This window comes from Cryptomeria japonica, chromosome 1 (genome assembly GCF_030272615.1).
Source record: "Cryptomeria japonica chromosome 1, Sugi_1.0, whole genome shotgun sequence".
Taxonomy (NCBI): domain Eukaryota; kingdom Viridiplantae; phylum Streptophyta; class Pinopsida; order Cupressales; family Cupressaceae; genus Cryptomeria; species Cryptomeria japonica.
Genome location: NC_081405.1, coordinates 548,222,783 through 548,249,093, shown reverse-complemented (window position 1 = coordinate 548,249,093; position 26,311 = coordinate 548,222,783). Strand labels below are relative to the sequence as shown.

General features: G+C 37.8%; 1 protein-coding gene across 3 annotated transcripts in view; it reads left to right on the top strand.

The window, feature by feature from the left end:
* The window catches only part of LOC131044896 (intermediate cleaving peptidase 55, mitochondrial), a 298,348-nt gene extending 278,018 nt beyond the window's left edge, over positions 1–20,330 (top strand). For 2 of the 3 annotated variants that reach the window (XM_057978377.2, XM_057978378.2), the window contains exon 13: positions 19,696–19,987. In XM_057978377.2, the coding sequence (XP_057834360.2) occupies positions 19,696–19,752 (57 nt within the window). In that variant the 3' untranslated portion in view covers positions 19,753–19,987. Of the gene's footprint in view, positions 1–19,695 lie in introns of all 3 variants that reach the window. The other variant, XM_057978376.2, reaches the window with a different exon arrangement.
* Positions 20,331–26,311: the final 5,981 nt, after the last annotated feature.

Genomic DNA, 26,311 nt, shown 5'->3' with positions numbered 1-26,311 from the left:
CTGTTATAAATCGATGATGCCCAAGGAGACCTAGCCACAATGAAGATGCCTCCACAATGAAGAAATATGCTCAAGTCCCAAGGCGCTTTGACCTTAACAAGACATGCCAGCCCTAGAAGAAGGTACGACTGGTCCTTGAGAAGATGTACGGCCCTGAATATGTGTGCCAGCAATTAATAAATCCAACCTTCAAGATTTATCTGCTATTTGAATGATTTACTCTTCAAACCCTTGAAATAAACTCCTGAAAACTTCACCATTGTGCTTTATTTTTGCCTTTGGATGAAACCAACCCCTGACAATAATTCAACTAGTATTTCATAGGCTCAGAATTGCACAAACACTGAAGAGTTTCCGTTCTTAAATGCTGAAATGCTGAAACCCTTGGTCTCAAGCTCACAGATAAACTTCATTGAAATGCTCAAGTGTTCAATGAACAAATAATTCATTAAGGCACTTTTTATAACTTCTCCAATATGGCTCGATTTTCCCAAAAAGCATTTAATATTTCATTAAATGCCTCACCTAGGCCATTTTTAATAAGTGCAAAGTGGGCGTCCAACTTATGTATTAATATTTGACTTTACTTCAATAAATGAAGTTCAAATATTAATCATTATTATTCACTTATGATTAATTATTATTAAAGTATAACTTTAATAATAATTAAAATATCATAACTCCAATAATAACTATTATTTCTCAATTTTGTAAACACCATAGGGTAGCCCACCGTGTCCACTGTTCATCTAAATGCCTTACTAAAAATAGTAAGGGTCCCTCTCAATCATCCACTGACTTACTGTAAATAGTAAGTGTGAGAAACGAAGGCCAATTTTGTGTTGGTGTTGGAAATAAGCCACATCTGAACTGATGATGGACTGGTCCAAGAGGGGCCAGTAGCTCAGTGGTAGAGCACTCTAGCAGCGTATGGAAGGTCCTAGGTTCGAGTCCAAGCTGGTCCATGTCTCAACATGGTATCAGAGCTATAGTTAAATCGAAACTGAGGCTGTTCAATTTTACGTAAAATTCAAATCAAGTATATATATTCAACATCACAATCCTATCAATGGCTAGCGCTATCAGATTTGAAGACAGACTTGCAGGAGGTGACGACTTCTCTGCGTGGAAATTTAGAATTCAATTGATACTAAAAGATAACAAAGTTGAATCATTTGTAAAGATTGAATCTAAAGAACCTGAGACTGAACCTGATTAAGCAATTTGGAGAGAAGGAAATGATAAGGCTATCAAAATAATAGTTGATGGGATAAGGAACAATATTATGCCGATTATAAAGAAACACGAATCAGCCTTCAACATGTTCAAAGCACTTGAAGACGCTTTTGAGATATCTAATGCCAGTAGAACCTTGGCTCTAAAAAGAGAGATAAATCATATAACCATGATAAAAGAAGAATCAGTCAATGCCTACTTCATGCGGATATCTACCTTAAGGGATGAACTAGCAACCCTTGGATATGAGATCCAAAGCAAAGAATTAACCCTAATTGCTTTAGGTGGATTGCCTAGTATATAGGAAACGTTCGTCCAAGGCATCAGTGCAAGGGATAACTTTCCAAAATTCGATAGGCTAAAGGCTGACTGTCTCCAACAGGAATCAAGGCAAAATAAGAAAGAAATCAAACATAAGCATATAGATGAAGATCTTTGTAATGGGCACCCCCTGTTCGGTACTAAATTTATGTCCTTTTTACTTAGTGTAATTTTGTCAAATAGTTGGCTTGCAAGCTGACTACTGGATTTTTTGGTTCTTGATTTGCAATAGGATAAATTGGATAAATTGATATTTATTGTAAAGCTTTCAAAGTTTATTCAATATAAAAACAACCAGACATATCAAATACCAAAAACAAGAAGATTAATGCTGATGGTATTTATTTAATTCCAACTCCAAGCATACAAATCAGATCTGAAGAATATTACAGACCATATGATAATAAACAAATTCAAACCTGAACTCCACAAGTATAGAACCTGCTGAAAACACTGTTCACACACTCTAGCTGCACTATTCACGGCATTGTAGCATTTTTACTATTCACGCGGCACTGCAGCAAAACACTATTCACGCGGCATTGTAGCAAAACACTATTCACGCGGTACTGTAGCAAAACACTATTCACGCGGTACTGTAGCAAAAACACTATTCACGTGGTACTGTAGCAAAATCAATATCTTCAAATCTGCACTTTCAAACCCCTGTTAAAACATCATGCGAGAGCACCAAATGAAGCCCAATGTGTTTCCTGAATGAAAACACCATTAATCCTCCTGACTGTGTCTTTCAACAGCGAAGAGAATGCTAGCAAAGAGGGATTCCGTCCTCCAAGCCCAATAATCAGATCTCTACGAAATCCAACAGCATAACATTAATTTCATCCCAGCCTATCCCAAAAGAGAGCTCTCAACCTCCATTTATATCTTCTTCCTGGATGCAAACACTTCATTTCCTAAATGTGGGATAATACATTTTAGAATAAAATATTATTTCCCACAATGTACACATTAAAGGGAACTTTTAATATTTTAAACATTACTTTATATTCCCAACCTTATAATATAACAATAAAGTTAAATATTTAATTTAACTTTACACTTTATCGTTAAATATTAAAACATTGTTGATAATGTCTTTAAATCATTGTCGCTTTCAAATATTTTTTTACTGATAATTATGCCAACTAGGGAAACACTAAAAATTTCAAGTCACTGCTTGGAGACTAACTTACTATAAATAGTAAGTGTCTAGAAACCCTGTCAGAGCAGCACCCCATATCATGTTGCGCTAAAAAGGGGACATTACAGTCCGCCCCCCTTGAAATTGCTTGTCCTCAAGCAAATTCGATCCTGAATGTTGCAATACCTGCTCATTCTCCCATGTAGCATCCTCATCTGGCAGGTCTCTCCATTTCACCAAGTATTCCTTAACGATTCTGTTCCTGAGTGTCCTTTTCCTGATATCCAGAATAGCTTCGGGTACTAACACAAGCTTCCCCTCCTCATCCAAAGGGGGTAATTTGCAGAAGGCACTACACTCTGACCAATGGCTTTCTTAAGCCTAGACACATGAAACACATTGTGCACCCGACTGCCCTCTGGAAGCTCAAGCTCATAGGTGACTTCACCCACTCTGCGAATCACCCTGTAGGGACCATAAAATCTAGGCTTCAACTTTTCAGCTCCGCTCTTCTTGAGTGATGACTGTCTATATGGTTGTAGCCTCAAGTAAACCATATCCCCTACCTCGAAACTGCGCTCTATTCGGTGCTGATCAGCGTACAATTTCTGTTGATTCTGGGCCTGCTGTATATTCTCCTTGAGCACTTTCAGGATGTCCTGACTATCCTGCAATAAGTTTTTGGCTTTGGGCACTCTGCTGTCCCCCAAAACTAAATCCATGAAGCTAGGTGCATCATAACCATAGAGTGCCATGAAAGGAGTCATCCTGATGGACATATGATAAGTGGTGTTATAACAATACTCTCCCATATGCAACCATCTGACCTAAGCTTTTTGTTGTGCAGTTACATAGTTCCTCAAATATCCCTCCACCCATTTATTCACAATCTCTGTTTGCCCATCTGTCTGCGGATGATAACTAGTGCTAGGTGTAAGATCTGTACCACACAACCTAAACAACTCCTGCCAAAAAACACTCATAAACTTACTATCCCGATCACTGACAATGAATCTGGGCAACCCATGTAACCTGAATATCTCTCTAAAGAAAAGATCTGCCACCTGTGCTGCTGTGTAAATGGACGGAATAGCAAAGAAGTGAGCGAACTTCGTCAAGCGGTCCACCACCACATAGATGCAATCCCTTCCCTGCACTCGTGGTAACCCAGTGATGAAGTCCATCGAAATACTTTCCCATTTCCTATCAGGAATGGGCAAGGGCTGCAATAAACCTGCAGGAAATGTGTGCTCTCCCTTATTTTGTTGACAAACCGCACACTCCCTGACATACCTCTGAACATCATCCTTGAGCCCTCTCCATGAGAACCGCTCTCGGATCTGCCTGTATGTCTTGAAGATCCCCGGATGCCCAGCTGTGGGTGCATCATGAAATGCCTTTAGTATCACCTCTCTCAAATGTGATGACGGAATCAAATAAACCCTATCCTGAACTCTGATCAATCCATCTATCACCTCATAGCGATCATCCTGTATAGTACCTGAAATCAATCCAGAAGCCCAAGCATCTCCGACATACTCTGCTATAATCTGATCTCTCCAATCTCCTGAAATCTCTGCCAGAGCACATAAGTGAGGTCTCCGAGATAAGGCATCAGCCACCACGTTTTTCTTACCTTTGACAAACTCTATGTCAAAGTCATAAGCCTGCAATTTAGTAACCCATTTCTGTTGCCGGTCATTAAGATCACGCTGGTTCATGAAGTATTTAATACTGTTGTGATCAGTTTTGATCACAAAACGCCCACCTACCAAATATGATCGGAATTTGGCCAATGCATGCATTATGGCCAACATCTCCCGGTCATAGACAGAATAACTCCTTTCAACTCCCCGGAGCTTCCTACTCTCGAATGCAATGGGATGCTTCTCCTGCATCAATACTGCTCCAATCCCATCACCCGATGCATCACAATGAAGCTCAAAAGGCTTCGTGAAATCTGGTAGAGCTAGAACTGGACATGAAGACATTACTTGCTTGAAATGCTCAAAACACCTCTGTGCTGCCCCTGTCCACACGAAGGCCCCCTTCTTGGTGAGATTTGTCAAAGGCGCTGCCGTCTGTGAAAAACCCTTAACAAACCTTCTGTAGAATCCGCAAAGACCAAAGAATCCCTTAAGCTGTGTGAGGTTCGTAGGAGTAGGCCAATCAACTATAGCTCTAATCTTTTCAGGGTCTACTCGAACTCCATCCGCACTAATAATATGCCCAAGGTATAGTAATTTTGTCATACCAAACAAACACTTAGACTCCTTGACATATAAAGACTCTCTCTCTAGGATAGATAATACCTCCTCCAAATGTTGTGAATGTTCCTCCTAGGTCTTACTGAAGACCAAGATGTCATCAAAGAAGATCAAGACAAATCTCCTCAACTGCTCCCTGAATACCTGGTTCATACAACTCTGAAATGTAGCGGGTGCATTGGTTAGTCCAAATGGCATAACCATAAACTCAAAGTGGCCATAGTGACATCGGAAGGCTGTTTTCTCAATGTCCTCTACTCTCATCCTGATCTGATGGTATCCGGATCGCAAATCAATTTTGGTGAAGAAGCATGCCCCATGCAACTCATCAATCAGCTCATCAATCCTAGGAATGGGATACCTGTTTTTAATTGTTTTCTTATTCAGTGCCCTGTAATCAATGCACATGCGCATTGTCCCATCCTTCTTCTTTACCAAAACTACAGCTGAAGCAAAGGGGCTTTTGCTAGGCCTGATGTGCCCCATGTCCAACAACTCCTTAATTGCCTTCTCTATCTCATCTTTATGTTTCTTAGGATGACGATAGGGAGTGATCATCATTGGTTTGGCTCCCTCCTCGAGCTCAATAACATGCTCTGCACCCCTGTCAGGAGGAACCCCGTGAGGAATATCACTGAATACCTTGGCATGCCTGTCAAGAATCTCCTGTATATCTGGTGGATGACTCTTCACCCGAGGCTCCGGTGAAGTTGGCATAACTAAGCACTCTGTTGCCCACTCTATGTCATTATGTCGAAAAAGTCTCTCCATTCTCTTCAAAGAGACTACCTTGCAACTCCCATTTGAAAGTCCCCTGAGAACAACAGTCCTACTCTCATGCTGAAACCTCATTTCCAACTTCGCTAGGTTGAAAGTGAACTCAACCAACGATGCCATCCATGTCATACCAAGGATGACGTCGTAATCTCCCATGTCCACAACGTAGAAATCATCCTCCAACTCATAGCCATCTCCAAATCTAATGTGAAGATTTGAAACCTTCTGAGTACATAATAGCTTTTGGCCATTAGCCACCATGACCCTAAAACCATCATGCTCCTCTGTCTGTAAACCTCTCCTCGCTACCAACTGTGTATCTATAAAGTTATGTGTAGCCCCAGTGTCAATGAGAGATATCACTTTCTGCCCCTGGATAGTACCCCTGACCTTAAATGTGATTGCCTTTTGGGCCCCTGTCAAGCGTGCCAACGATCTATCATCCTTAGGAATGCTGCTCTCCTCTATCGTGTTACCCTCATCTGAATCGGAGTGCTGATCCTCCCCCTCTGACTCTGACTCCTCTGCTGAAAAATACTCCATTTGATTTGCCTTAGCCTTGAGAGGGCATTTATGAGATAAGTCCCAAGGCTCTCTACACTGGAAGCACAGTTTCTTCTTTCGAAGTTCATTCAAGGTTTCACTGTCTAGTCCTTTTGATCCTTCTTTGGGTTTGTTATACTCTTTTTGAAATGGTTTTTTGTCTTTGTCCTTGCGGTAGGAAGAATCTGTTGAATGGTATTTTCCTTTGTATACCGAAGGGGCTAAATCTCGTGCCTTTTTAGTTGCTTCTGCTAAGGTGAGTGGATCATGTCCCTTCACCCAACCACGTAATGGATCAGCAAGCCCATCACAAAATAACACCACGAATCTCCTAGGAGAGATATCAGTAACAAGTACAGACAAACGCTGAAACTCGGCGATGTAAGCATCCACTGAACCTGACTGTTTTAACTGTGCTAGCTCCTTGAAATGTAACTCGGGATCCCTAGTGTCAAATCTCTCAATCAATCTTTCTGTGAATTCCTCATAGGATGTAATCTGATTATGCCCCAGAGTCACCATGCCATGATGCCACCATTCATGCGCAACGCCGTCCAAATGCATAGCCGCATACTTGATAGCCTCATCCTCAGGCATAGGATTTAGCTGCAAGTATGTATCTACCTTCTGCACCCAAGCTCGTGCGGTCATCTTCCCTGAAGCATCATAATAAGGCAAGGAAAGTTTTCCAACTTTCTTTCTCAGCTCAAAATTCTGATTCCTCCCTCCTGCTCTAGGCATATGTCTCATCCTCAAGTCCATATAATCCCTGAGGGAAATATCTGCCTGAAACTCGGGTCCACTGGCCTCCCAGTCCCTCCTGAACTGACCCTGTAACTCAGTAATCTGCGGTTCGTTCACTGGTTGAACCGGATCCCTAGGTGGGAAGGTGGGTAGAAGAGGTCTCGAGCTCGCTGTTCGAGCTGGGCGTGCAACGTGTCTAAAGTTATCCGCCTCATTCCCATTGTTACCATGTCCATTATTACCATTAATATTATTCTCAGGGCCATTGTTGTTGCCTCGGCCTCCATTATTATCATCGCCCCTATTGTTATCGTTTCCCCCATTGTTATTGTTTCCATTGTTGGCATCACCTGGATTAATATTGATGCCCATCTGTCTAGCCATAAGCTGCAACATCATGTCCATTCGCCTATTTTTCTCTTGCTGCATACGCTGCCCTTGCTCTAATGTACCCAGTAACTGTCTGAACATTACCTCTCCCTGATTTGGACCGGTATTCCTATCATCTCGGTCACCCATACTGCTGTCCTGATCAAAGAATATCTCCTCTATGTCTGTATGACTGGATTCTATGTCCACCTGCACGGATGAACTAGACTGCTCGCTCTGTGAGTTCAAATTTCTGTTTTGTCTTGCTTTGGTATGGCGGAAGTTATAAGGCCCCTGTTGCATGCTTAAACATACATGCTTAGCATGTTTTTTAATTCATTAATTTCTGATTTTAGTGTTTTGATATTTTGTCAAACACTTTTCCCTCTATCCAGCTGTTCCAAAGTCTCTGTAAGATCTCCACAGGATGGCAGGACTTATAGCTCTGATACCACTGTAATGGGCACCCCCTGTTCGGTACTAAATTTATGTCCTTTTTACTTAGTGTAATTTTGTCAAATAGTTGGCTTGCAAGCTGACTACTGGATTTTTTGGTTCTTGATTTGCAATAGGATAAATTGATATTTATTGTAAAGCTTTCAAAGTTTATTCAATATAAAAACAACCAGACATATCAAATACCAAAAACAAGAAGATTAATGCTGATGGTATTTATTTAATTCCAACTCCAAGCATACAAATCAGATTTGAAGAATATTACAGACCATATGATAATAAACAAATTCAAACCTGAACTCCACAAGTATAGAACCTGCTGAAAACACTGTTCACACACTGTAGCTGCACTATTCATGGCATTGTAGCATTTTTACTATTCACGCGGCACTGTAGCAAAACACTATTCACGCGCATTGTAGCAAAACACTATTCACGCGGTACTGTAGCAAAATCAATATCTTCAAATCTGCACTTTCAAATCCCTGTTAAAACATCATGCGAGAGCACCAAATGAAGCCCAATGTGTTTCCTGAATGAAAACACCATTAATCCTCCTGACTGTGTCTTTCAACAGCGAAGAGAATGCTAGCAAAGAGGGATTCCGTCCTCCAAGCCCAATAATCAGATCTCTACGAAATCCAACAGCATAACATTAATTTCATCCCAGCCTATCCCAAAAGAGAGCTCTCAACCTCCATTTATATCTTTTTTCTGGATGCAAACACTTCATTTCCTAAATGTGGGATAATACATTTTAGAATAAAATATTATTTCCCACAATGTACACATTAAAGGGAACTTTTAATACTTTAAACATTACTTTATATTCCCAACCTTATAATATAACGATAAAGTTAAATATTTAATTTAACTTTACACTTTATCGTTAAATATTAAAACATTGTTGATAATCCCTTTAAATCATTGTCGCCTTCAAATATTTTTTTACTGATAATTATGCCAACCAGGGAAACACTAAAAATTTCAAGTCACTGCTTGGAGACTAACTTACTATAAATAGTAAGTGTCTAGAAACCCTGTCAGAGCAGCACCGATTGGCCTGAAATCGAAAACACCTAGGCCAAAACACCTCAGGATCCCATCAATGTCCTTGTTAGCCTTCGGGACCGTGTCAGAATAGGCTAACGACACCCCATATCATGTTGCGCTAAAAAGGGGACATTACAATCTTCAAGTTCTAACTACAAGCTCAGACAAAAAGGGCAAGAAGAAGTAATTCGGGAAGAGAAAAGGTCGTCACAGCAAGAACTCTTTCAAGAAGGACCTCTCTCAAATTCAGTGTTACAGATGTGACAAATTTGGGCACTATGTTGCCAAATTTCCAAAAAGAACTAAACAAGCCACATTTGCCAAAACATGAAAATCGAAAAGGGAAGAGGACTCCGAGAAGTATGTACTGTATTCAGCACTCACACATCAAACATCAAACAAAGTGAACTCCTGGGTGATCGACAGTGGCTCATCCAGACACATCACAAGATTCAGAGAAGTACTAGACTTCATGAGAGAGGAGAATGATGAAGAGGTAACCATCGGAGATGACTCCACACACCCTGTCAAAGGAGTTGGAAACTGCACCATCAAACTAAAGTCAGGTGTATCATTACAACTTAGAGGAGTGCTATATGTTCTAGGCATTGCTTGACCGTGTCCCATTTGTTATATACTTATATTGAGTGGCATTCGTGAGATAAGGAAATAGAAAAATATTAAATGCTCCTCTCTCATCTGCCACAAGCAAGAAGATAGTTAGATATATACAGTAAGACAATAATAAATACAACAAAATTAGATAATAGAATATAACTTGCATATTGAATGTAAATTGAACATGATTTAACCAAACTGAGTTCCGGAGAAGAGAATGCTCCACCAACTGCCCACTGGGACCCTCTAACCATCTGCTTTAGCCTACAAGAGCCAAAATAATAGGCTAAACCATCAAAAACAGGAACAAGCTAAGAGGGGACATTACAGTTTGGCAGCAAGATGCAACATATTAGTAGAATTATAGACTTAAAAACCAATTCTAATTTTACAGATATTTGTTGTTTTTTAGATGCAATGCTGAATTCTTTGTAATTACTATTACTAATTTGTTTTAGTGTAATGTCCCCTAATGGAGATTTCCTTAATTTAATCTTGAGACAACAAATCCATCTTAAGGTGAGAATTGTAATATAAGATTTACCCAAACTGATGTCATTTTATTGTGATATTTAACTTAAAATTTTAAGAATAGTTTGGAAGATAGAACTTATCTTCCCAATTAATGCTATCATTTCTCTTCTTCTATATTTGCCCAATGTCTTTCCTTTATAACTGCAAAAGCTCCTCCTTTAACTCAGCATCAATACTGCATAATTCTCCAGATATATTTGCATATATCTTCCTTGTCAATTCTTCATACAGAACGCTTTATGAATGACCATCTTGTAATGCTCTGTACCAAACTGATACAACCACTTCAGATCTATTCCTTTTAGATATGCATATACTACTTTCAAATCTGTCTGTTCATGTTCATATGTCTGTTCGTATTCCTCCCTCGATTGAATGAGTTTGAACTCCTTATATACCTTGCAATACCCAAGAGATTATACCTCTTCATGAGCGCTGAGACACATCCCTTCCCAAACATTTCTCTATAACAATTGGTTTGTTATCTGAGGACTACCGATTAGTCTTCTAATCATAATCTCTTTCCAACCGCTTTCATCTTAAGGCATAACCATTGATCTTGTAGTCACTGAGATAGTTTAATATATTGTTTGCTAATTACGATAGCTTCTGTAGATTTCTGAGTTATTAACATCCTTATCATTGTTAACATAATCGCTGCTTAGGTGGATTCATGATTATTGGTCATCCTTTGTTTGATTGCCATTATTATAATCGTTTAGTCTTGACTCTTTATCTTCTAATTGCTACATAGTTAATCCATTGCTCAGTCAATTAGTCTATCTTCTTCCTTAAATCGATATTCACAGCCTTGTAACTTTTAATCGTTGTTGACTAAATGCTGACTCTTCATTCGTTAATAATTTATCTGAATCATTTTGCTATCCCCTATCGCTCCATTGCCTAAATGATTCTTGGCCAGCGATATATTACTCTTTGGTAATATCAGGAATGGCTAATTGTTTGATGGATGTTATAGCGGTGATGCACATAAGAGTTCTTCATGTCCTCAAACCGATGCCTTTTTTATATACTTAAGAGTATAATCTGGTTCGCTGTATTATATGATCACTGTCCTCTTGGATTGATGTATACAACCACCGAGGAATCCCTGTATAGTGCCCAATATATCTTTGATCACGATTGCTGGCTTGTCAACTGATGGTGTAATTCGACTCCTTGTCAATCGGCCTTTTGGCTTTGATATCGCTGACTTGTATCATCGATTCTGTGTTTTTTCCCTTGAAGTCATTGTGTTCCTCATATAGCTTAATCATTACTCTTAACAGTGCAACTATACTTCTGCGTAAGGTATATTTGTTGTTCTTTCATAGAATATATATGTTCATTAACTTTATTGAATTATAATCGTTGCTTATTTTTGTGATCTTTGAGTTCTTTTAGCCATCTCTCTTCATTCTCTAGACTGTGTGTCTTGAATAATGCTAACTTTCACTTGTGCGTTCCAGTATGTATCAAGGAGTTTTCATAGAGATTATTTGCTACTGAAATATTGTTTCACCCTTGCTCGTAATAAATGTATTTCATATATTTATCCTTATCATGTGTTTAATCTTTCTTTTGATATAGCTAAGTATAGAAACGAGCTCTAAATGCTCCACTTGTAACAATTTACTGGGTCATCGTGGCTTTATATATTTCGTGATCTTGTTGATGTATCTCTTCTATATTCTCTCGACTCCACCTTCTTTTTCATCAATGACAATTTTCCCACATACCAATCACTACAAAACTTTTAATATTCACCATACATGCCATTCACATAGGCATTAGTGTTCATGCTTACATACATGTAGAAATCAACCCATTATGTTGCAGACATACATGCTGTAGCTAGTCTTTTATCAGCTTTATTCATGTATTGTAAGCTATCCTTACTTATAAAGATAATACAAGGAGCTTTCTTAATATTAACAATAGTGGACGGGGTCTTGTTTGGGGACATCACATTTAGAGCATTGTTTCTTGAAATTTTCCTGAATGTATTAGAGTATCTTGTTAAATCAGCTAAAATTTAACTTGTATATTTGTTTTCATTATAAGTCTGATTAATTTTACCCATAATACTGTTAGAATTCAAAACTAAACTAATATAATTGGCTGAATGGATGCTCTTATCCTTGTTCCAATATCATCTACAAATAAAGGTTCAATAAACTTATATGTGACTACTCATTGTAGGTTACATCTTTAAATTTGAGGCAAACGACTTGCAGGCGGAGAAGGACAAAAGCCTTGAAATAGTTTAGCATTAACATAAAAGTTTAAAACTTCATGCATTAATTTTTTTTGCAATAAATGTGTGTTTGGGATACACATACATGCAATTCACAGTGAAATACAAGCCTTGAAGGACAAAAGGCTTGAGATAGAGAAGGACCTAGATTAGTAGTAGTAAGTACAAGCAATTTTTTAGTAAAATTATACTTGTAAACTAAGTCACAAGGTTCGAATTCGACAACCATGAAATTTGGATGAAATTCGACAAGGGAAAAATTCGAAAAAAAATTCGGATAAAATTCGCCTTCTATAATTTTGTTTATTTTTAAATATATGTATACTTCTAATAAATTATCAGAATAGTGACCCTTGTTGGAGAAAATCCGAGGGCGACCCAGTAGTTGCAGACACCCATGACCCAATAGATACAAAGCATATACAAAGAATACCCACGACCAATTGAGTTGTGTTTAGAGGCGGATAGCAGTGCTTTATAAAGGAAATTCGATTTAATTCGATTTTTTTATAGAAGTTTGAAATTCGATTAAATTCGAACTTCATCCATGAAAATCGCCGTATCCTGTGACTTAGCTTGTAAACTTGCAAAATGGCACAAATTTATTCTTATGCAACATCTTATCGACTCTAAACCCTACAAACTGGCCTTGTGCAATGCCTTTTCCTTTTTGTGAAGGTTTTTTTCAAATTTTTTTTTTTTTGGAAACTGCAAGAGACAGTAGTAGGACATTTTCTACAAGTAGGGACATCTCTTCTTGCATTTCCAATACCGGAAATGCATCCTAGTGCTCGATATGCATCCCAAAGGGTTAGACACTTGTCTCCTTGCAACCTCGTTGTTTACACACTGTTGAGACATGGACCAGCTAGGACTCCAACCTAGGACCTTCCATATGCTGCTGGAGTGTTCTACCACTGAGCTACTGGCCCCTCTTGGACCAATCTATTGTCGGTCCGGGTGTGGCTTATTTCCAACACCAACACCACCCCTTAAGCCACACCTCTCGTGTGCTTGGGGCTCCTAGCTTGGACCTAGCTTTGATACCATGTTGAGACATGGACCAGCTAGGACTCGAACCTAGGACCTTCCATATGCTGCTGGAGTGCTCTACCACTGAGCTACTGGCCCCTCTTGAACCAGTCTATCGTCGGTCCGGGTGTGGCTTATTTCCAACACCAACACACACCTCTAGGCTTCTTGGAAATCCAAATTTGTACAACTCCTTAAGAGGCTATATTCCTGTACTTATTATCTAAATTTCTCTTATGAGCAAAGTTCTCTTACTTAAAGCATTTGCTACCTTATTGGCTTGTCCTTTTTGGTGTTTGATAACACGTAAAATTATGCAAATACTGCACCCATTTCATGTGTCATTGACTTAATTTGGGCTGGTTTGTTATGAATTTCAACTTGTCTCCTATGATTAATTTCCAAACTCAATGTCAAATCAAGTTATAACAGCAAATGGCATTTTAACAAATACTTGTGATGCATCCTCAGAAAGAAAGTGTAATGAGATGCAAACCCAACTTCTCTTTTGATAATTCATATGATGGTCAAATTAGCATTACATTGACAGTCTAGGAACATGAAATAGGCAGCTAATGAACAATACATGGACTGTCATAAATGAACAACTTTCAGATTTCTGAAGACTCAAGGACTGCAACCATTCTTATGCATTCACACTGAGAATTTACAATGAAAGCTTTTGTAAAGAACCTGACCAAGACGCCTTAATGGAGCAAGCAAGGTATGATGCCAAAGACTCTCCAAAAAACAAAATCGAACCTCTTCAAACATTGCCCTTACTGCTGCAATGTACAGTCTGAGATCACAGTGAATGACAGCTGGTATCACCTCAGACTTTCACCCCAAAATGATCGCCCTTATCCTCCAATCAGGGTGCCAATGCTAGATAATCAAATCGATGCTTCTATGGGAGTTTATGAACAAAAATGAAGATTGTCTTCAGACTGGTGCATTTTTTCCAGAATTCATTTGGGCTTGATTCTTCACCCACTTCTCCTCCAAACTGACCTTAAATGAATCGCCTCCCCTTCTAGTATTATGCGATTTCTTCCTAGGTGCAATTTGATGCTCCAAAGATGATATATTGATGAAATCGTGGGTTTGGGCAGTCTGAAATCAGTTTGTTATTAGATCTGCAATTAGACCAATCTTCCTGCAATCCGTCCTCCAAGCACCTATCAATGGTATCGCCTATCTTCTCCAATGCTGCTGCTGCCTTCAAGATAATGATTTGTGGACTGAATGGTGTGATATGACCCAAATCATGGGTTATGGAGATCTGCTACAACTTGACATCAGATCTGATTATGACTGATTTACTCCATCAAAATCACCTCCATTAGGAATCGGTATAATTGGGACATTCTATGTGATAGTCTGAAAACGCCATAAATCCCAACCTCCATGAAAGAATCAAACTCAATAGGCTCAATATGAGAGATTACAATGTCTCCCACTCACAGCTGCAAATTTATCTGCAAGAGAAGACTTCACAAGCTAAGCACCAATGTAGATTCCATCACGAACCTACTCCAAATGAAGAACTAGGGTTTCGTCCAGCCCTTCCTCAATCTGCTGAAGGTTTGCGTCCTCAGAGATTCAACTAATGCCACCATGCATCAGTTTTTTTCATCATATCCAAACAATCTCCAATCTACCTTCACCTCAATCATCCTCTTCTATTTATCTTTCCCATAACCCATCATGAGAGGCTTCTAGAAGAGGGTAGGTACACTTTATTTATTTTATATTATTTAATTGACTTTTAATTATTTTTAATTTTTATACTTTAGTCACTTTTAATTAAATTAATTAAAGATAAAGTCACTTTTTAATTTTTAATTTATTTAATGACTTTATACTTATACCTCCTTTTAGCCAAAAGGCTAAAATCGGGGACATTACAAAGAATACCTTATAGATGGAGGATGTGAATGTCGTACGAGAGCATTAGGGGTTTGTTGTACGGCCAAGGACCATTGTACAGTGCTATCAACAACAACTGCCATATGGTACCACCAACTAGCAATTGTCGTACAGTGCAAAGAAATGGCTCAAGTTGTATCAAATAGTGAGGATGCCATATAGAATGATGGCCAAGATGTTGTATGAGGCCAAAATGTTGTACAAGTTGAATGCCATGAGAAATAATGTCGTATGGAAGAACTTGCAAAAATGTTTTGTACATGAGAACATGCCAAGTAGTGTCATATAGTACTACTGAGTCATATGGAAGGAGCATCAAGGTGTCATACAAAAAGCACAAAGGATTGTCGTACAGTGGGCAACTTAACATGTCATACAATAGGAAATGGAGACTGCACGTGAGCAAGACAATGTCGTCGTATGATACAAAATGTGAAATGACACTTTCGCACCTGGGGTGTTGTATAGTGATGAGCAAAAGTTGTACGGACTTAAGATGCTATCGTATGGTTTGGAAAGTACTCCCTATGCCACGTGAACAATACATAATGCCTCACAATATTCCATGGAAACCATCTTTGCAACTATGGAGTCGGTACGGGATAACATACCTTAGGCTATACAGTAGATTGTAGAAAATGGAGGCGTTACAAAAAGAACAGTAGGCTCCCTTGACAGTGATATTTTCGTATGAAGAACTTGTTGTACACAATGTGCATTATTTTTCTCACTCGCTAGCTCCCCTTTAAATTTGATAATTTTTACTGATTCCATTATTTTTTGCTTTCTATTGTCCATCCCTCTTAATTCCCTCTTGCTTTTCCAGTAAATTTCCAATGAAGTTGATTTCCCTTGACAATTACATATTTAGCTCTTTGTACTGTCAAATGTATCATCCATAACTTTACATACTTTCATTGGTTGCTCTTCATCAAGAGTTGTAGCTTCAAGGAAATTACATGTTGATGGAAAAACCTCATAGTCCTCCATTTGCTAGTGAAATAATCCATTCAGGGAACTCCTATCATCTTTAGAACAATCTTCCAACTTGAGCAACTCTTCATCCTTGGGTTTCATGCATTTCTTTGCTTCGTCCATACTTGACTCTTTGTCTTCTGACTCTAATTCAAAGGATGTCAACTCATTTCTCACCCCCTGATTTCTTAGGTCGATGATGGACTTCCTTTACTCTCGATCAAGAGCATGTGTCCTGTTGCCAATTGTGATCTGCCTTGGCAACAATTAGCCATCCCCTCCCAAGGAGTGCTTCATACGCCTTCTGCAACGGGATGATGACAAAGTCCAAGAGAAATTGTTGTGTCCCAATTGTTACATTTTGCACCATCAATGTCGCCAATGGTTTGATTCCATTTTGGTCAGCACCTACCAAGTTGAAGGTGGGCGGCCAGAGTGTTGGTCTTTTGAGGCATTTACAAGTTTCCTCCTGCAACACATTGACTCTTGGGCCATTGTCGACGATGGAATTTGTTAGCTTCCTCCCCATTATCTCTATCTCAATGACGAACGACTTCCTCCTGATGATCACCATCAACAAAATAGGACCAATGGCTTGGTTAACTTTGGGTGGTGGTTTATGGCCAAGTGTGTTGTCATTGATGGTGTTGGTAATTGCCACTCTCAATTGTGGCATAGTTTGAAGGTTCGTCACCTTGATGGGTATAGTTGTGGCAATTACCTTGATGGTTAATTGCCCCAAGTAGAGTTTGCTTACAATAGCTCAATGAACAGATCTACAGGTAAATCCCCATTTCAAATTGTTTATGGTAGGAATCCTAAGGGTGTTCTAGATTTGGTGTAGTTGCCCCTTGGCGAAAGAATTAGTGATGATGCAGTAGCATTTGCAGAACACCTTCACCAATTGCAGGAAGGGGTGAGACAGAAGTTGTAGGAAAGTAATGCGAAGTACAAATCTATAGTAGATGTTGGTCGACGACATCAAGTCTTTAAGGAAGGTGATTTAGTGATGGTTTATCTGCGGAAAGAGAGGTTTCCTATAGGCACATACCACAAGTTAAAATATAAGAAAGTTGGTCCTTGCAGGGTTCTCAAGAAGATCAATGGCAATGCTTATCAAGTCGATTTACCACCTGATCTTGATATCTCTCCTGTATTTAATATTTCTGATCTATACACATTTCATGGTGACATTCATGATGTTGGCAGTGAGGAGGAAGTAGATTGGCGGTAGACACTCCCTAGTAAGAAAAGGGAGAAGATTGCACAGATTCTCGACAAGAAGACTATTCGCACTCGACAAGGAGAATACCATAGATACTTGGTACAATGGGATGGATTAGCACCAGCAGAGAGCACATCGATTACAGAGTGGGAATAGAAGCAGTTGGATCAAGGTCAGTGGCAGCAATTTGAGGACACCCACTTGCAGGAGCTGCGTTCTTTTCAACCAGAGGAGAATGATGTAGGGACTTCGCGGGGTCATAACTTTTGACTATCTCCTTTCATTTATTCCTTGGACACTCTTGCTCGACTTCTTTCTTTAAAGGAGACCACCATTAGAGCTGCTAGAGAAGACATTTATAGACAACATGCCTAGGTGACCTAGACCTCCCTTCCTCTGCCACTCAGCCCAAAGCTTTCTTTTTACGTTGAGCATTTCTTACAAGTGGGAGATGCTATCTTATGTCATCCTCATTGGTCACATGGCTTGAGATTTCCCCTTGCCTAACTAAGGGTGTGTTCCCACCATCTACAGTTGAGATGAATCACCATATTCTTCACCAAGACTAGCCCTATGATATTTACTCCCTATAAGAGTTGGAGATTAAGGAGCTCTTCATTTTTTAAATACCCTATTTACTATGAGATCTGAGGGAGATACTATTGCCTCTATAGGGACTTAGGCAACACTCTTTTTACTTTCTTTAGTTATGCGGACCAGCAATATCTGGCCCTTTATCTATGAGAGGCTTTGCAAGGGATCTCTAGGTATCCTAGATCCCCTAGGTTGATTACCTCCTCCCAATCTACTTAGGAGACTAGTGGCTCCAAATGGCCTTTAGATACCACTGTTTCACATATAGATGCAGATAGACCTGTGAGACAATGTTTCATCTTTCTTCCTCTTAGAATCCCATAACTTGGCCCTCCCAGCCTTTTAGGCACTCGACAATGAGCATTATAAAATCTATTATTTGTCATTTCACAATGATCAACAATTGCACTGGTGACTCCTCCATTTTGGATCCAACTGTGATACTCATGACTTTCCTATGTCTCAAGTGCTCCTCAGCTTACGCTCTTTAGGGTTCTTGTTCCCCCTCGTTGGTTGTTTGTATTGGTTTCTTGAACATATGTGTTGGTGGTCCCCAACGGCATTCATATTTTTGTTTTTTGTTTTTCCTCTTTGTGGGCCTCCATAGTTTTCTTTTCATAGAACTTTCCATTGTAATTGGATGTACCCTTGAGTCCCATTGACCTACTTTTGATCATCCATGGACATTGGTATTTCTTTCTTTTTTCTCTGCTCTTTTTGTGGTTAGATTGTGTGCTGAAACTTTAGACCAACATTTGTTGACATAATCTCTCTTCTCAAAGAAGTCTACCTTAAGCAAAGAGTTAGGGGCTTTGCATTTATAAAGCCTAGACATGGTGTTGTAAAAGAGTAAATGGTTTAACTTTACTGGGTTTATAACAGAAAAACCTTGGGAACTAAAAACCAACGTTCTAGTTGTAAAAACACAAAATAAAATAAAATAAAAAAGTTATGTAATTATAAATTAAAAAAAGGACCTTATATGTTATAAAAATGTCAATTGTAAAAAATGATTAGTACCTTTTCAAAAATCTATATTATTTTCCCCTAAGAGGGTTTATTTTAAAAATATATCTGGCACTAAAATGGTAGATCATTTTGTCATAAGTGTAAAATACTATTTACAGTCCAGTTTTTTACCTAACTTTCTTAACGGTATAAACTAAAGGAAAATTTTTGTTAGAGTATAATTAAAAGAAAAATCTTAATTATGGTTAAAAATCTAACTTGTATAAGAAATCCATTCAAACTCAAACTTAAAGAAATTTTAAAATACCGTACACCAGAAATATAGAGTACCTATTTGCTTTGAATAGGTGTAAAAATGTGTGTGTGTGTGTATGCCACTTTTTGAAAAATGAAGGAAAAACAAATGGATTGAGCAATGATTACTCAGGATTAATCACGGGTTTTCCAAGCATAATGATACAACGAATGTAATAATTCTCACCTGGATTACATTTAAGAAATTTCTCTTTAAGAATAGGTTTTTAAAGCTTGGATAGTTTACAGAAGAAAGGCTTTTTGTTTGATTTTGTATTTCCCAGTTTCAACTATTATTATTCTTTTCAGTATTATGCTTGTTAGGTGTTTAATCTCTAAATTTGGACTTTGAATGCAGGTCCTTACTGCTTCAGTTCCAAAAGAAATTAAACACATTCAATCCTTGTTGCATTAGGGTAATATTTTTCTCTTATATCTTGAGCAATGATTTTTTTGGGTATAATTTAGCTTGGACATGCAACCACATTTTGTATTTTGTTGTTACTATTATTATTAATCATGTGGATTGATCATAACCTCCATCTTCTGTTTTTAAGGATACAAAATTGCTGACATGCCTCTAAAAGAAATTCCATCTTTGTCAAGAGGGCCTTAATAAAAATATGTTAGCATTCAGCCTTTCAAAATTATCCAATTTTGTCCTAATTTATTCATAGATATTAATTATTTATTTTTTCATTCATTTAATTCTTATGTTAGCAACTAGTCTTTTTATTTCATATGCTTGGGAGATTTAAGTGTTGTGACATATTTAGATTGTTAAAAATTTCACAAACAACATATTTTAAAACTATCAAAGTCTGTACATCTTAGTGAAGATTTCTCGAATAATACTTCAAATTTAAAAACTGAACATTTCCAAGCTCAACAAATATAAAATCCATGAGACATATTTATAGCTATTAGCAACTGGCAATTCATAGCTAGATGCTTTCAAAAAAAAATTCATTATGAAGCCACAAACTTTGTACATTTGTTGCTCTACCTCATTGAACACGAGGTATACTTTTTTGGAAACATTAAAAATAATATTCCACATTGAATTTAGTTGGCAAGGAAAAAAATAAAAAAAATTCTAATAAGAGTTCTGATTTTTAAGGAAGAAATATGATCATTAGGTCTTGGAAAAGTTAATTAGTCAAGTTATCCAATAAAATAATGGGTATAAAATACAAAAAATGATATGGCATTTTTTCTTTGATATTGAAAATACCCATCTAATGTAACATCACTTTCTTTATTGGATTATCTGAAAATAATCTTTTTCCATGGATGTAACACTTAAATATGTCATGCATATTCTTAACCAGTTATTTTTTTGTGTGATGCAGCTGTGTGTTGTTAACCTGCTAACATAAAACCAGTTGTGCAACAAATAGTGTGCCCATTCTTTAACTTGCTAAATCTAATTTTTATGAAAAAAGTATATGCTTATAATCATTCAAACATGCCAACTGCATGCTTCCTCAAGTTCTTGAGATAATATAGTAATTGCATGTAGTACGATTAAGCAAGCAAATTGATCAAATGCATAGGAATAGACATAACCATGTGGATTTACATTGGAGTAAACAAATGTGGTAAAAGTTCTATAGGGATGTTATGCTTTCTCACGTTCAATGTTATCTTGCATGTTCTTACAATTCAATTGCTCAATTAGAGACATTATACGCACATTATAGCTCATGTTGGTGTCCTTTTTGCTCTCCTAACTTGCCCTATTTTAGATTAATTACTAACTCAACATGTTTGACTATTGATATCAATCGGTTTTTAGTATATCAAGAGCTTTCTTAGATTAGTTATGGCTTGTTTCCATGCACTTGCATTTCTTTTGAACCCCTAGAGGTATGTCTATGGTAATGGAGCAAATGTGTGGTTGATTCCTAATGGCCACATATAAAGAGCCAAAAGGAGCATTCATCCAGCTTCCCTTTAGATGCTTGGTTTTGTTATGTTTGTTAGATGTTGGATGATTTTATACCCAACAAATTCATATGGGTAAGCTTGTTCCATGAACACGATGTCCTTTACAACCAAACATGCATATATTTTTCTTTTGTAGTAAAAATTGACACCTGGATAAATCTTTAAATGGTGATCCCATGGTGTCCTAATAATCTTTAAGCCTAATTGTACCTAACTTTACATCTCTACCTTGTTCAATTCATTTTTAATGAGGTTAAAAGTGTCTTAAAGCTTCTATAGTCTCATGAACTAAGTAGTAGTCATCACAATCAATTGAAGATGAAAATATCTTCTACCACCTCACATGTGATGCCCTTTTTCATTACTCCTCCCAGATTAAGATTTTTTTATCTAATTAGAGTCTTTTTGGAGTCCATGACTACGTCATATGTTTGTTGAATGAGCTTATGCTCTTTAGTTTCTTGATCTTGCAAAGTTTTGTCAAATGGCTCTAAATCATGGTTTGTAATGTTCTCTTGGTTGATTCTCTTAGCCCTTTGGTTGCAATTTAGAGGTTTTTTAGTTAAACATTATACTTCATTCATTGTCTCTCGTGCTTACATTCTTACAAAAAAAATGGAAACAACTTGATTGTGTGGGATTTTGATGCAAGATCATTTGAATGAATGAGCAATCACCATTAACCAATTTTTTTTAGGTTCTATTTTTTTCGTTTTGGTTCAATTTTGCTTTGTTTTTGGTAGTTTGCTTCTTAAAACATTTATTGGTTCAATTTGGGGAAAATTGAAGACATTGTCTTGCAGAGAGGCTTAATGGGTATCTATAGTTAAATTTGGCAAAAAATGGATTCAAATTGGCCAAATTATGCAATTTTGGAGGATTCCTAGGTTTGTAAGCCAATAGGTTCATTGAAAGCCTAAATTGTTGAAACAATTCAAAAGTCGACTAGTTCATCAAAAGCACAAATTGCTAACACAGTTCAAGAGTCAGTAGGTTTGCTAAAAGTGCTAATCGTTGACAAAAATACATGAAGATTAGTTAATTGGTTCTTTCATGCATTGGAATGCCAAAGCTTTCCTTTCTTGGTCCAAGTTCATGATTTGTCAAAGACAAGTATGTCAACAAACTCCTAAGTTTGTGAACCACATGTTTCATTGAAGAAGTTCAAAGAAAGAATGTAGGGTTTCTAAGAAACCTTGAAAAACATTAATAACTTCATTGTTTTAGGCTTACTCCCTCCATGGATGTGAATCAAGGAAAAGGAGATCAAGGTCATTGCCAATCGTGACACCTAAATAGATGTGGTGAGTCATTGGGTTTTGAAGTCTTCTACCTTGAAACTTTGGAGATCTTGTTAAATATTCACATTGACACAAAACCTCGATGCTTGGATATCTTAAGTACTTCATAACTCGATTACATGGAATAATAAGATAACAAAGTAATTACTAACCCTAACACTCAATAAGCTAAGCTATGACATCAAGTTTATGGGACTGTGATGTTCCTAAGTCAAGTATCATCATGAAGAATGTTTCAATAATACAACACATATGATAGTTATCTCCATAACAACGATCCTCTTAGTCACGAGACAACAATAATCATTTGTTATTGATACTATTCAGCCATACTAATGGACTTTGCATTTTGGGGAAGTGTGGTGTAGCAATAAAGTAGGCACTTCAAATACGAACGATATAAGTTAGGGGATGATCCATCAAACAAATACATCAATCACAATCATTATAGGAAATGATTAAGCTATTAGTTAAGTCTAAAATAAATTTGTTCATGAGGTGTGATTTGGAGATAAGAATGAAATAATTAATGAAAAGTTGTAACCATTGAAGAGTTACGACCTTTACAAGAAGGTACATGATGGATATAAAAGGATGTCAAATCATTTTAGAAAGGTCAAGGAAGGGAGAGGAAGAATATTGTGGGAATATTGGATCATTACATCATCATGCAAGAGTTCTGAAAAGTTAAGAACATTTCGTAGCCCACATCAGGCAGCCATTAAATTTTCATATAACAGTAGACCGCATTCCTATTTGTTGGTACTAATTATTATATAGAGATCTCAGACAAAGGATATATGATCTATATTATTGTTCATCTACATCATTAGGCATATTGACATGATTACAAGGTTTTGCAAAGCGATTATCTTTCTAAACTGGTGTCTATTTCTAGAGATTCTCCCTAAGAAGAATCGTAAAGATTATAGTTTTAGACACATTACATAGTGACACCATTTACCATATAACATACCATACTTGACTATAAGGGGTATCAATTATAGTTCTTAAGGAAACTCATTCATGAAGTGATGTTATGAATCAACTTTGCAATTAAGGAACTTCTATTATCCCTACCTGAAGCATTAGTTGATTGATTGAGAGGGAAATATCTTGCAATTGATTCTTATAAGTTAATTGTCTCTAATTGCATAAATCATAAGATAAGGAGACATTACAGTGGTATCAAAGTTAAGTATCCTACCATCTTGTGGGAACTTAGTGAATGCAAACTTATCGACATAGGAGGGGCCAAGCAGACATGGCGGAGCAATTGGCAAACAAATAGAGAACATTCATGGAGTAGACCAATGACAAGTTTGAGAAGACAAACCAGTTGATCCTCCAAGCTATCCAAAGCATGAACAACAACAAGAGACAATCCAGTCAATCTGAAAATGAACACTCAACTCAAGCTTCTATTCTTAGACCTACCATACCATCATTTTTGCCTAGAGAAGATCCTATGCCCAATATAGAAGAACCAATGGTTGAAAGTGTAGAAGAAATAGCAACAATCTATGCAAGATTGGACCCCGAAGTGCAAGCGCACATTCCCTTTAAGGAGTACTATGAGGTTAAGATGCAAGTCAACCCCAATGGAAGAAGGAAACACACTAACAAAGATCTCAAGGCAAGGTTGGGTAAAATGTCATTACCCTACTTTGATGGCATAGGGAAATTTACCACCCAATCATGGGTCCAAAAACTAGACACATACTTATCACTAAGCCCTATGATTGAGGAAAATGCTGTCGAATTTGCTACTCTTCATCTAACTAGGACAACACAATATTGATGGCATCATGGCCTTGTCACTCAAGACCATCGAAACATCACCGCCTATAGTGAATTCACTCAAAGGCTCACCATGAGATTTGATCTAAGGCATTTAGAATGGTACTTCAAGGAATTAACTTTACTCACACAACAAGGAACAGTAGAAGATTATGCCAATGAATTTCAAAATTTAGCAATCATGGTCCCCAACCTCCCTCAAGGAAGGCTTACCTATCTATTTGTGGAAGGGCTCAAGGAGTAAATCAGGAAAATAGTAAACCCCTTGGAACCCCAAAGTCTAAGCGAAGCGATACAAAGGGCCATAAAAGTTGAAGCCAACTACTCCAAAGAAAGATCAAGAGACATGGCTTCCAAGGCATATCCCAAGCATGCAGAGAGAGAGAGAGAGAGAGAGAGAGAGAGAGAGAGAGAGAGAGATGCCATACCAAAGATAGCTTAGGACAAAGAGAGGATTTGAGAAGAAAGCATCTATGTTTTAAGTGCAAAGAACCATGGAGACCCGATTATTAATGCAAGAGGGGCCAAGTACACCAAATAGAAGATACCAAGGATGAAGGGGCTGAAGAGAATCCATATAAAAGGATAAGATTAGAAGAGGAAGAGCATGGAACGTTGGCAGTAATTTCAAGCAAACAGGAACATAGACCAAAGATAGCCTAGGACAAAGAGAGGATTTGAGAAGAAAGCATCTATGTTTTAAGTGCAGAGAACCATGGAGACCCGATTATTAATGCAAGAGGGGCCAAGTACACCAAATAGAAGATACCAAGGATGAAGGGGCTGAAGAGAATCCATACAAAAGGATAAGATTAGAAGAGGAAGAGCATGGAACGTTGGCAGTAATTTCAAGCAAATAGGAACATAGACCATTCAGACTTGAAGGAATTCTAAAAGGAGAAAAAGTGACTTCCTTGGTGGATAGTGGATCTTCCCACAATTTCATTAGCAAAAACTTGGTGTCGAAAAGGAAACTAAAAGCCAAAGGATTTAAAGTGGCCTTAGCTAATGGAGCCATTAATCATTGCGCCAAGGTCATTCCTCAACTAGAGATCAAAATGGGAGATCACACCATCAAGGGGGACTTCTATGTAATCACATTAGAGAACAATGTGATATTGGGAAGACCTTGGATCCATTCTTTGGGTCATTTCACCATGGATCTTTCAAATCTAGAAATTTGATTCGATAATGAAGGACGGGAGATAACCTTGAAGAGACTCCCTAATGGAGCTCCAAGAGTGGTTTCATGCAAGAGCATGGAGAGAATCATTCAACATAAGCAAGGGGAATGGATTGCTCAATGTTTGGTCTTAGATAAATCGGGCCCGAACAAACCTATGATCTATATAGACATCCAACCCATATCAAGGAAGCATAAGAATATCTTTGAAGATATCCCACTTGGGATTTTACCGAGGAGAGGGTTTGAACACTCCATAGAGCTTGAAGGAGCTAAGCCAATGATTACCACTCCCTATAGATGCCCTCAAAGGTTCAAGGAGGAGATTGAGAAAACTATCAAAGAGTTACTAGAAATGGGGCACATTCAACCAAGTTACAACCCCTTTGCATCTGAAGTTGTTCTAGTCAATAAGGATGGCACCATGAGAATGTGCATAGACTATCGAGCCCTTAACAAGAAAACAATCAAGAACAGGTACCCTATACCAAGGATAGACGAGTTGATCGACGAGCTTCATGGGGGACGATATTTCTCCAAGATCAATCTATGAACAGGCTACCATGAAATAAGAGTGAGGGATGAGGATGTACCCAAGACAACCTTTCGATGTCATTATGGGCACTTCAAATTTTTGGTTATGCCCTTTGGCCTTACAAATGTATCGGCCACTTTTCAATCATGTATGAACCATATTTTTCGTTAACAATTGAGGAAATTCTTACTTGTATTCTTTGATG